Below are 12,669 nucleotides of genomic sequence, written 5' to 3'. Positions count from 1 at the left end.
TCACCGTCCCTAACATGAATCACTCCCTGAATATCAAGCTCTCCAAAGGGAATTCCATGGCTTGGCGAACGTAGATTCTTGCCTACATCCGCAGTCAAAATGCGTTCAGGTTCTTAGATGGCTCATCTCAGCCACTTGTCCAGATTGTTCCAAATACTAGCATAGATGCTGGTGCTCCTGCCACCATGGTCAATCCAGAGTATCTTGCGTGGCTCCTACTTCTCCAATGACGCTACTTCTTCCTCACAGCCTACATGTCAAATTTGTGGCAAGTTGGACCACACTACCCTCCGATGCTATCAACGGCAGGAATCAACCTCTCCATCTGAATCTCAACACAGTCCACAAGCTTATTACTCTTCTCCTGCCCTGCCTAATGAGGACAACTGGTACCCCGATACTAGGGTGACTCATCACGTTACTAGTGAGCTCCAACATCTCAATCTCTCAACTGAGGACTACCATGGTCAGGTTCAAATCCGTGTAGGAGATAGAACAGGTTTGCCTATAACTCACATTGGTTCTACATCTCTCACTCTTACTCGTCGTCAATCTCTCCTTAAACAACTCCATGTTCCTTTAATTTGCAAAAATCTTCTCTCAATTCGTAAATTTGCTCTTGCTAACTCGGTTTTTTTGGATTTCATTCATCTTATTTTGTGATTAAGGACTATCAAATCGGGATCAAACTCCATCAAGGCCCAATTAAGGATGGGCTCTACCAACTCCATCCTTCGTCTAGTTCTTCCTCATCAATAAAACAAGCCCTTGATAGAACTTGACAATGTGCACACTGATCGCTGCCTGATTGGAAGAAGACCTACCATCAATCAATAAAGAATCAATGGAAGTGTACCTTATGTTTGAGTTGGATATAGAGTGAAATAATTTTGTGCATTTATCGCCTTCCTTTAATCACAAAACCCTAGATTTTGTGGTTAAAACTTGACTATAGAGTGAAGTTTAGTAAAGAGCTTTTGATAGAACTTGACAATGTGCACACTAATCGCTGCCTGATTGGAAGAAGACCTACCATCAATCAATAAAGAATCAATGGAATTGTACCTTCTATTTAAGTTGACTAGAGTGAAATAATTTTGTGCATTTATCGCCTTCCTTTAACCACAAAATCATAGATTTTTGCTTCCAACTCACCTCCTCCATAAGAGTACATCTCTCTAATTCGTTGATAACCTCTGCCTTCTTCAATAGCTCTTCCCCACCCAAGGCCCTTCCTTCTTCCAGAGCATCAAAAGCCCGAAGATCTTCCACAAGAATCTTCGTGTTCCTTACAACATTGCCAAACACCTCCTCATTCCATTTTTTTCAAATACAATTTCAAAGCTTCGAGCCTGCGAGCAAAGAAAAAACTTGGCAAAGCTTGGAACAAATAGGAATCCCACCACTGCTTCACCAAGCACACAAAACCTTCTGCCTTTAGCCACATATTCTCGAATTTGAAAGGCTTGCTCCCCCTAGAAACATCACCACATCCGCGCCAACGTTGCTAATAAGAGGCTCTCAGGCTCCAAAGAAGGCACCCCGATTTACAGGACCAGGATTGCAGTCACCAACGGGCTGCGCAAGAAGCTCAAAGAACTTATGATGGACTTCCAGGGGCTGAGGCAAAGAATGATGTTCGAGTACAAGGACACTGTGGGCAGACGCTACTTCACCGTGACGGGGGAGTACCCAGACGAGGAGGTTATAGATAAGATCATCTCTAACGGAGGCAAGGAGTTTCTGGGAAGGGCGGTGCAGGAGCACGGGAGGGGGAAGGTGCTGGAGACGGTGGTGGAGATACAGGATAGGCACGATGCGGCCAAGGAGATCGAGAAGAGCCTGCTGGAGCTGCATCAGGTGTTTCTGGACATGGCCGTGATGGTGGAGGCGCAGGCTGAGCAGATGGACGACATTGAGCACCATGTCATGAATGCTGCCCACTATGTCAAGGATGGTAGCAAAGATCTTAAGACTGCAGTGGGGTACCAGAGAAACAGCAGGAAGTGGATGTGTGCCGGTTTGATACTTCTCCTTGTGCTGATTCTTGTTGTGGTCATCCCCATAGTAACCAGTTTCAGCAATTCTTGAATGTCTTATTTTCTTCTATCTTGGGAGTGTAATAGGCTCAACTGGTTTGGTTGAGGGAATTAATCATCCAATAACTACTGTCATTTTTATCTTTGGCCCAACTCTTGCTTGACTGCTCAATGACAGTATTACTTTCTATCAAAAAAGCATAGGTGAGGAAGCCTCTTCTGAGAAACACAGGGCAAGAAGCACCTTGTTGACACCCTTGTGAGGCACATCCAAATCAAAGCTAATCCTGGGAGGCAAGTTAGAAGAAACACAAGCAACAGTCCCTACCTAAGAGGATTGAAGAAGCGGAAGGATTGAAAAATGCCCATCAAACTCAAACAACAACCACAAACTCCAACAACAACCCGAAGACACACCAGAATCTACTTCCACAGAGGGAGGGATACAGGCCAACGGTGGAGGAGACCCAACCTCCGGAAAGAACTTGTCTACTACCCCGAGAACCAAATGGGAATCAAGCGAGGAAGCCGAGAGCTGCAGCAGGGAGGATGGCTCCACTTGGTTGCCGGCAACGACGCCGGAGACGACACACCCAGTCACCAAAGACCCAGACACCGAAGACAACACCATCGTCTTCTTCTGCTTGGCATCTGAACCCTCTATCCAATCTACTATCCCCGGAACAGAGATCGGAGCGCTGGAAGACCCACCGGGAAAGAGTTGCTGGGATGACCAGACATCAGAGGTAGCGATCAAATGGTGCAACAGATGCGGAGATGGGTCGCCAACCTGACTCTCGACCATGGACAAAATCTGAAAGCGATTTGAGACCCCGGGAGACCCACCGAACAAGACCCTCCTTGCGCTCACCGACGAACGAGGAGCGGTGGTGAAGCCCTTTAGCCAAGGTCGACACTCCTAGGTCGCCAGGCTATCCCGCGCCTGATTCGGAAAAACCCAACTTCTGGAAGGAGCTTTCAACCAATCCCAACTCCTCCTTGTGACTGGGCCGCGGGTCCATGGGGGCCTTTCCCTTCGGATCATAGGCCCTAATCTTAGGCGAAGCGCCTTTCTCCATTCGGACCAAAATTCCCAGAGAAGACTCCTTCAGGTGAAAAACCTGAGCAAAACCCACATCCTTCTTGGGTTTAAATACTCTGTTGATTCATTTTCAATTTCTACCAACTCTTGCTTATTTTCTCTCACTTCACATCACTCGCACTCTCTTATTCATATTTTTCTCACCTACATCTCCCATTCATATTACCTATATCTCTCTCCTAGCTTCCAAATTTTAATTCCTTAACCTGTTGATGTCCCAAACTTTAGATGATTATAATGATTTAAGTAGATATTGTTGCCACAGTATGAAACATTTTCATGCTTGTCAATAGTAGACAAAGTTACCAACATGCAAATCAGTTCTCTGTGAAAAGCAGTCAGTCTCTGTACGAGGATAACTAATGAAACCAGCTTGGTATAAATCTTCAGCAACCTATAAACAAAACAAAAAAAAAAAGTGTGTTTCAGACTGAGATGTATTTTAAATATCCAATCCATTTGATGGTGTAAATGAGTCATAATCAGCATAGTATAAGATCGAGAGCTTTTAAAGATGGAATTCCCAAAGTATATTGGAAAATCATGTAGCAATTTTATTTTCATATCTTTTCTTTTGGCAGAACAAAGGAACAAGAATGAGTGATAATGTTATGAGATGTATCCGAAATATCTGTAGGCATACCATGGAAACTGCCAATTTCATATGTCCCAAAATCTTACTAAGAAGTAGCTCTAATAGATCATCAAGGAAAGCCATCTAAAATATTTTTTTCATTTGCCTACAATAACTACATTTGCTTTGGCGCAAAGAGAAATTAATTTTAAATTAGAAGCTCTAAGAGCAGGGGAGCAAAGACAGGGTAAGTCATATATTCAAAGTGAAGAATTAGACTGTTTGGATGAGTGGATCTACCAGAGGATAAAGCTTCAAAAAAAAAGGGAAACATAATGTAAAAAATAAGATTTGGACAGCAACGAAACTTGGCAGTATTAAGCAAAATAGATGGAACAGGCCAGCAAAAACACATTCACACACTTCCTCATATTTTATTATATAAAGATATAAAATCCCATGGATTGATTCTACCTATGATGAATTGAACCACAGATCAAAACCTTCCATGATTGTACTCCATTACTTCAATTTCAAGTATTTTTCTTTGCAACTACAGACATATACACACATTTCCCTTTCTTTCTTTTTACAAGTCTATAAAACCTTCCATAGAGAAAGTCTACTTTTGAAGTAACTGAACCACAGTCCAAGCTTGGATTTAATGCCTTTCAATCACTGTACCCTATTACTTCGATTTCAACTTAAATTCCATCTGTAATTATGCATCAATCAATTAGAAAGGGTGTGGAATTGTTGTATATACCACAGAAGTAAACTACAAACCTTCATAGTGTGTTCAGAACTCATCCGGAAGTATCTTGAAGCACGTTTTTCAAGCTCAATGGTATTCAAAGGATGTGGAGGATACTTCAGCTTCTCCTGTTGTCTAACCTTTGAAACCTGAGCAGAAGTTAAATAACTAAAAGTGAAATTTCAGAAGTATCTATACCATGAAGTTAGCATAATGCTCAAGTTACAAAGCTTCATTATTACTCACAGTTGCAATTGGCTCCTGAACACACATCTCATAAATTATAATGGCACAAGTGTAGTCAAACAGATGCCCACGCCTACGAAATCAGATACTGTCAAATTTAACTTTACAGGAACTAAACATCAAAAATAAAAATAAAAAAGGAATTGCCAAGGCATTCATGGTTTACATCCAACTGAAAGTAGCAATGCCTTCATCCGATTTGTGTGAGCAGTTGATTGTCCAAAACTCTTCCGGCTCATGTGCTTGTATTTCCCAATATCTTTCCACAATAAAGCCAAGTGTGGGGAACTACACTTATGGAGGAGGCAAAGTGGAAATGCATGAGAACTGCATGCCCCAATTAATAATACAAATCATTGTCAACAGGCACCATACCTGACAAGGACCATAACTTAGAACAAGATTTCTGTCATCTGTAGCCAAATCAATAACAAATGCATCTCTCAATAGCATAGTCTGAAACCTTGTGAAAGAAGCACCAATCCGAAGATCTATTTCCTGCAACAAACAAGAATGTCAATTTCATTCCATGTAGAAGGAGATGCAACTAACACAAAAAAAGAACGATAGTAGGACTAAAACACTCTTATTTAACAGCTATATAGTGGACAAGTTCAAAAGGCGTGTTGTGAAAATAATTGTCTTGGGTTGTCCTGGGTTATGCCCAAACAGGTTATCGACTTGCTTGCTTGTTAACGGTCCTCTAGAAGGCCTAGGAGTGTTGTGGTGTAGAAAATGGCACATATTTGCCTCTTTTGGTGCCTTTGGAGAGAAATGAACAATAGTAGCTTTGAGGATTTGGAAAGGTCCTTGGAGAAGATTTTATCCTCTTTCTACCATACACTTTACCTTTGGACTACAGCATATGTGTACCCTTTGTTTTTTAGCTTTGATGTCTTTCTTGCTCGTTTTTCTCTTTCTACTTAGGTGTTTCCCTTGTATACTCCCAGTGTACGAAGAAGAGCCTTACATTTTTAATGAGATTGGTTTATTACTTATCAAACCAAATAATAATTGGGCCTTTGAATGAACAAGTAAAAGTTCCACCTGGGTGAGAGAAAGTACTCACTTGCCTAGCATCCACTGCATCAGAAAACCATTTATTCGGCTCAACAAGATGTTGCACTGCTTCATGGATTTCACTGAAGAATCCAAAATCAAAGTCATGAAAGTAAAGACAAGAAGATGATAATCAAAACCACAAAAAGAATATTGACGTTTAGGACCTGTCAATTAAGGCAGAGAAGTGAGCCCTCCTAATGGTAAGATGAGCATTTACTGCTGTGCAAACCTCTACCACTTCAAATGCAATGTTTTCTCCTTCTCTGTCACAATCTAGCCACAGTACAAGCCACTGGCACCTCCTAGCTTCCTCTTCCAACGTCCTCTTGATATCCAACTTGTCCTAAATTGGCAGAAAACAAACACAAAGAAAGAGAGGTCACAGATTTATCCATACAAGCAAAAGCATAAATGCAAAATGGTTGTTAATCTTTTATCCAGATCACATAACTGTAGCTGATAGTCCAATTTCCCTGTTATCCCAACCAACGACTTTTCATTGCAAATGTTTATCTAGCGGCCATATAAGATGCCTCGACGTAAAATATTGACAAAAAGTTATCAAGGCCACTGACCCTCAAAATGCCCTCAACATAGTAGCTGCATCACAATCACCTACCCTCTTTACACAAGAATATTCATCATGGCAATATTACCCAGAAACATTGCATGGTGACGTGGGAGACACATTTCTCTATTCAACCGTAAGATTCATCTAATTACGGACTTAAACCAATTGTTATGAGATTCCAAGAAAGACCCCGCATCTTGAAACCATATATCGTCCATACTTTGTTTCTCTTTCACCTCATTAAACCAAAACGGATCAACTATACTCTACTACTCCCGCCTCATTACAATCACATATCGAGAACTTACTTAATAACTATAAGCAACTGTTCCCACAAGATCCAATTAACATTTATTCAAACATCTAATTTCCAACGCTACCTCACATAAGCATGTTTACACGTACACACATACATATCGGGGAGAGAGAGAGAGACCTCGGGGACGAATTTACGGACGGGAAGGTGGTAGAGATCGGCGGGGTCGCAGGAGTGCCACTTGCGGAAGCGGTCTTCGAACTCGAGCTCCATGAGGTGGCCAGTGACAGAGGTGACGAGCATGTGGCAGGGCTGTCCGTTAATCGAGTAATTGAACTCGAAAATCCTGTTGTAGCGCGAGCGGCCGTCCCGGGTTCTCAGGCCCTGATTCCTGGAGAGAATGCTGGCCACCGACTTGGCCACCGACGGCTTCTCCGCCACGTTCAGGACGTTGATGGTGCGCCCGCCTGCCATTCTATAGCCTCGGCGGAAGGCTGAGAGGTGGATTAGGGCTTTGCAGGAGCAATGAGACGAATGGAAGGGTCGGGGACTGAACTGGGGCAGATGGATTGTTCGTGGATTTTCCCGCCGTTTCTATTTCCAAAGAAGGATTTTGATTAGATATTTTATTTGCACGATGCATTCATAATAATTATAGAATAATGATTCAATGCCACCCAAATATACAACTTTTTACCACCTTGCTTATGTGGCAAGGTGGTCCCCCACTACTTTTTGATTTTTTTTATTTTTTAAAAATAAATTAAGGTGGGGGACCACCTTGCCACATAGACAAGGTGGTGAAAAGTTGTATATTTAGGTGGTAGTGAATCATTACTCATAATTATAATAAGAGTAATAATTGAATACCACCCAAAGATACAACTTTTCACCACCTTGTCTATGTGGCAAGGTAGTCCCCTACTACTTTTTGAATATTTTTATTTTTTAAAAATAAATTAAGGTAGGAGACCACCTTGCCACATAGGTTAGGTGGTGAAAAGTTGTATCTTTGGGTGATATTCAATCATTACTCTTATAATAATTATACAATAATGTTGATGTGTTTAATACTTTTTAAAAAAATAAAAATATTGAACACAAAATAAAAATATTGGACACATTATCATTATTGTGCTGTTAACATATCTCTTTTTAATTTGTGGGGATATTTCGCATTTTATTGGAAAATGCTTTTTTTTCTTCTTCTTTTTTTCCTGATTTTGGCTTTTAGAGTTCAATTTTTAATCTAAACAATTTAATATTCGAGTTTAAGAATATTTTAAATAGAAGACCTTGTTTGGTTTGCGAAATGAATATTCCATAAATAAATTAAATAGTTATTACTAATAACAAAAGAGAGTGGAATGAAATAGTTAATTTTTTTTTTTTAGAACATGTAGCATGTGCTACTATATATTGTTGAAAAGGCCCGAAAGCTTACATCTTAAGAAAAGAAGTACAAGATGCATACATTATAAGCCAGAAGGATCTGACTTAAAAAACAGCTGCGAGAGCATAAATACCAAATCTTACCAGAATTATACATTTGAGCATTTCTTACATTAACGCTCACTATCAAAATAAAAGAGGGCCGATCTAGCATCGAGCCAACAAAAATTCTAATAAAATTTGAGTAATACACAAACAAACTGTACTAAAGAAACAAGAGGAATACACAACACATAAATAGTAAAACACCTAAAACAAGATGCCGGTAGTGGAGATAGAGGCGAACTTCGCTAGAGGAGGACACGCGTCGTCACCGATAGCACCCAACCATAGATCGGAGGTCGTAGAACCCATCCCTCACCATGGGCGGCCAAAAAAGGCGAAGTGTGGCCGTCACACGCACCAAAGAGCACAGAGCAGTCAGAGCTCACTAGCACGTAAAGGCCACGCGCCAGGCTTCGACGATCGACATGACCTGTGCTTCCGGCAATGGGAGCGAACAACAACGGGGATCGCGGTTGCGGGGCGCATGTCATAAACAAAACAACGGAGGTGTGTAGATCTGGCTCTAAAAGTCGAAAAACAAAGTTGAAAAGACCAGCCAAACCACCGTTGACAACACAAACGGCTGCCACTCCCCCAAGCTGGACACCTTGAGTTGAGCCTTCCTACCTAAAACAAAAGAAAGAAAACAAAAAAAACAGAAAAAAAAAAAAAAAAAAAAAAAAAAAAAAAAACACAAACCACCATAGCCCTTAAAAGGCTAGAGAACCACTAGATCTACCGGGGAGAACAAAAGCTCTACAACCCTAATAATTAGGAGACTCTAGCCTCCTCTGAGAAAACTAAGGGAAAAAACAAAACCACCTTAGTCCTCTTGGACTAAGGGGACAAGAAACAGGAGTCGGAGGAGGGGGGGAATGGACCTCCCCCCTCCCCGGCAACGACATGACTTTGGGGGCTTTTCTTTTTGGAGAAAGTTGATAAGGCCATGTCTCTTATTACAAGCATGGATTTGATCTAGAATGGTTATTCATAATCTTTAGTTTGATAACAACTCGTATATTTTTATTGGAATCCAATCAAAATTACTAAAAAAAACCCCAAATTATTATTTTTTTTTAAAATCCAATTTTAAAAAATATTTTGAAAACTAATGGGTGGCTAACCACTCATTGGGTGGTCGACCACACACCAAAGAGCCAGGGGTGGGGGTAGAGGTGGGGGTGGCCGCGGCCACCTTTGAAGCCCATCAAGGGTGGCCGCAACCACCCCCAAGGGACCTTGGGGTGGCCCCCGATGCCATATGTGTCTGGTCGACCACCCCAATGGGTGGTTGGCCAACCACTGTAATAAATGAGGGTTGGGGTTTTGGTTTTTTTTCATTTTATTTTTGGAAAAAAAAAATTAAAGAAAATAAAAAATAAGAGTAATTTTATTTGGAAAATGTAGTCTATTTTCATTGGAATAGCTATTCCTCTTATTTTTTATAAGAATATGTATTCCGCTTTGTAAGGGAATAGTTATTCCAATGAGAATAACTATTCCAATGAATAGACCCCTACCAAACAAATAAATGACTATTCCATAAGAATAGTCATTCTATTCCAAGGGTCTATTCCGTGAACCAAACGAGGCCTAAGACTTTATTTTATTTTTTTGAAAAAAATACACATATCCTCCTCAAACTAACACTTAATTTACAATGTCCTCATGAACTAAAGATTGCCATGTCCCTCCAAACTACTAAAAATTTGCAATGTCCTCCAAATCTCCAAAATACATTAATAAAAAAAAAAATTAAAATTTTTTTTTAAAAAATAGTAGGTCTTCACCAGGCCCATGGCATAATACCCACTACTTTTTTCTTTTTCTTTTTTCCCCTTTTTTTGTAATTTTTGTGTAATTTCCCGATACATTAATTAAATGGTAATTAACCTCACGGTCGTGTAATACCCCAATTATTTAATTAGGGCTAAGTGAGCTTTGGATGGGCTAACGAGTTTTATAATGATTGTTAGAGTTCGTTTGAAGAGAAAATCTTGACTTTAGTTTCAGCCGAACGTTTGAAGTGGGATAGCCAAACATTTGAGTCAAACCCTAGTGTCGAACGTTCGATGTTGGATGCTCGAACGTTCTACCATATGTTGTGTAGCACAGCCCAGACGATCAGACCATGTGTCAGAGAGTACACCAAACGCTCGATCAAATAGTCGAAAGTTCAATCAAAACCCTAGGACCATTGGTCCAACAATACTCCAAACATTTGAAGATACACCCCCAAACGTTTGACAGGTGGCAATATTGTGAAAGACACATCATCCTTCTCCTCAGACCCCTGGGCTTCTATAAATACCCCTCTCCTTCACCCCTTCACCTTATCTTCACCCCCTCCATATAGTTTGCTTATAGAAAGTGTGTGAGAGAGTGTCTTGGTGAAGAATGAGTGTTCTTGGCCCTTTGTGCTTCTAAGGAGGTAACTTTCATAACCCAACTCGTTTCATTTGTTATTGTTATGTTATTAGTTTGTTTTCATAGCATAAGCTCGTAGGTTTAAGCCTCTAGATGGTTTTGTTGGCCTTAACACTAGCTTAACGATGAATAAGCGTATTAACGATGTTGGACGTACCTTTTTCTGCATGGGCTCGTTCTTATGCATTAAGAATCTGTTAGAGATTATGTTAAGACCTTAGTGCTTGCCTATAATAGGTGTTGCTGGTTTTTGTTCGAAAATGGGTTTTTGCCCAGCACTAAACTTTTGACCCCCCTTTGAATGAACTTTCGATGTCGTGACCGAACGTTTGATTGTCGGGCAGTAAGCCTATTTTGAGCATATTAGGATTTATGACTTGTTTAGCATGGGATTAGAAGTAATGATAAATCGTTCTCAGATTTCGAGGTTTTGAAGCCTCATGAGGACTTTGTGGAGGAATTATACGACTCAAGTGAGTAAAACTCACATGGATACTTGTTATTATTTTTCTCGCATAGCATGATTATTTTGTGTACCAAACATGCATGTTTACAACTCACATGAAATATATTTTTGATTATTATTAGTTCTCTTTTGTGAAAATGAGTGATGAATGACAACATGATGAAAATGATGAGTTTATAAAAACATGCATATAAAAGACTGAATATTAAATTGCATTATATGACATGGTACACTTGTATGTACAGGATAACGGCCATGGGCTTACTATTATATAGGTTAACCTATGGACAAGAGATTTCATTTTATGTTTGGCATTAGATCCCATGGTTGTTTTATAACTGGTGCAACCATGTTTGATTGGTGGTCACTAAAGACAAACGTCATTAGCGACGTAGGTCACCTAAGGTCGGACTTGGTTGGCCAACCCTGCCAGAAATTGATTAATATCTCGAGTAGACCATTTGGTGCTGAACTATGACATGTTTATCTTAACTATCATATTTAGATATATTGCATCGTCATGTCATATGATCTTTAGACTGATAATATTACCTAACATTGTTGCATGCGATTTTATAAATAAATGAGTTCACTATATGATAACCTATATACCATGTGTATTATTGCTAAGTCTTGGACTTACGCTTGTATCTTTTTTACCTATGAAACATGTGTTGTTTTATAGTTAGGCAACCTTTAGATTTGGATTTGAGATTTGAGATCGACCATAAGGTTGATGTAGCCATCTACCGTAATGATATCGGTCCAGATAATTCTTTAGGCTGATTGAAGGATTTTGAAGGCCGCTCATGGTAATTAGTATTTTTGGGTGATGTTGTAGGCTTAGCATTCGAGGCACGGCTATGTATTAAGGTTTAATTTTGAAACAAATAGATGACTTCTAATTTAACCGTGTGCGTGTGCAATGTGTAACAAAATAATATAAATGCGGAATTTAAATAACACAATTATTTTGTTAACGAAGTGGAAATTCAATTAAGAGAAAAACCACTCTGGGGCAACAAAACCCAAGAAATCCACTATCAGAAGACAAAGCTAGTACATAGACAGTAACACTCATATACCCGATGCTACGATTGTATCTAACACTCTGACACGTAACTCAACGTGAACGTCTCCCAACCAAGTCTCTTACTTAAAAAGGGTCTTCTATGGATTCCTTTACCTTAGAACTCCTCCCTAAGATAGACTTCAATAAACGAGCATAGCAATAGCACAACGGCAACGACTTGAGAGCTAACGGATCAGCACAATATCTCTTAAAATATACTCTCTAAGCCAAAAAGAATTCAATACCAAATTCTATAAATAATACATGCCTAGGGGCCTCTATTTATAGGCTCAGCAAACTTAAATCGAGTCTGGAATGGATTTCTCTAGGCGACGTCTGGACGGTAGCTGAGAGCGTCCGAACGGATAACCTTGCAATCGGCTTTCCATAACGCGCTTCACGCAATACCATATTAAGGCCGCGTCCGTATGTTGTTGCCCTAGCGTCCATACGGTTGCACTTCTTCTGCACACAATTTCCATAACAAGGATTGGCGTCTGGACAGTGTTGCCCTGATGTCTGGACGGTTGCAATTCTTCTCCATGTCTTGTCTTATCAAGGATAGCATCCAGACGATGTAGACCTATCATCCGAACGGTTGTA

General features: G+C 40.2%; 2 protein-coding genes across 3 annotated transcripts in view; one reads left to right on the top strand and one right to left on the bottom strand.

Annotated features, from left to right (window-relative positions):
* The window catches only part of LOC133857241 (DNA topoisomerase 3-alpha), a 91,481-nt gene extending 84,292 nt beyond the window's left edge, over window positions 1-7,189 (bottom strand). For both annotated transcript variants that reach the window (XM_062292432.1, XM_062292434.1), the window contains exons 1-8: window positions 6,785-7,189; window positions 5,942-6,120; window positions 5,785-5,857; window positions 5,091-5,213; window positions 4,882-5,003; window positions 4,716-4,788; window positions 4,502-4,618; window positions 3,452-3,535 (exon numbers count right to left, since the gene is read on the bottom strand). In XM_062292432.1, coding sequence (XP_062148416.1) covers window positions 3,452-3,535; window positions 4,502-4,618; window positions 4,716-4,788; window positions 4,882-5,003; window positions 5,091-5,213; window positions 5,785-5,857; window positions 5,942-6,120; window positions 6,785-7,078 — 1,065 coding nt within the window. In that variant the 5' untranslated portion in view covers window positions 7,079-7,189. The remainder of the gene's footprint in view (window positions 1-3,451; window positions 3,536-4,501; window positions 4,619-4,715; window positions 4,789-4,881; window positions 5,004-5,090; window positions 5,214-5,784; window positions 5,858-5,941; window positions 6,121-6,784) is intronic.
* Window positions 166-2,165, top strand: LOC133857422 (syntaxin-related protein KNOLLE-like). Its single transcript, XM_062292689.1, has 2 exons — window positions 166-630; window positions 1,480-2,165. The coding sequence occupies exons 1-2, from the start codon at window positions 166-168 to the stop codon at window positions 2,089-2,091; spliced, it is 1,077 nt and encodes a 358-aa protein (XP_062148673.1). The 3' UTR covers window positions 2,092-2,165.
* Window positions 7,190-12,669: the final 5,480 nt, after the last annotated feature.

Source organism: Alnus glutinosa, chromosome 14 (assembly GCF_958979055.1).
Source record: "Alnus glutinosa chromosome 14, dhAlnGlut1.1, whole genome shotgun sequence".
Classification (NCBI taxonomy): Eukaryota; Viridiplantae; Streptophyta; class Magnoliopsida; order Fagales; family Betulaceae; genus Alnus; species Alnus glutinosa.
This window is presented reverse-complemented; position numbering and strand designations above follow the sequence as displayed.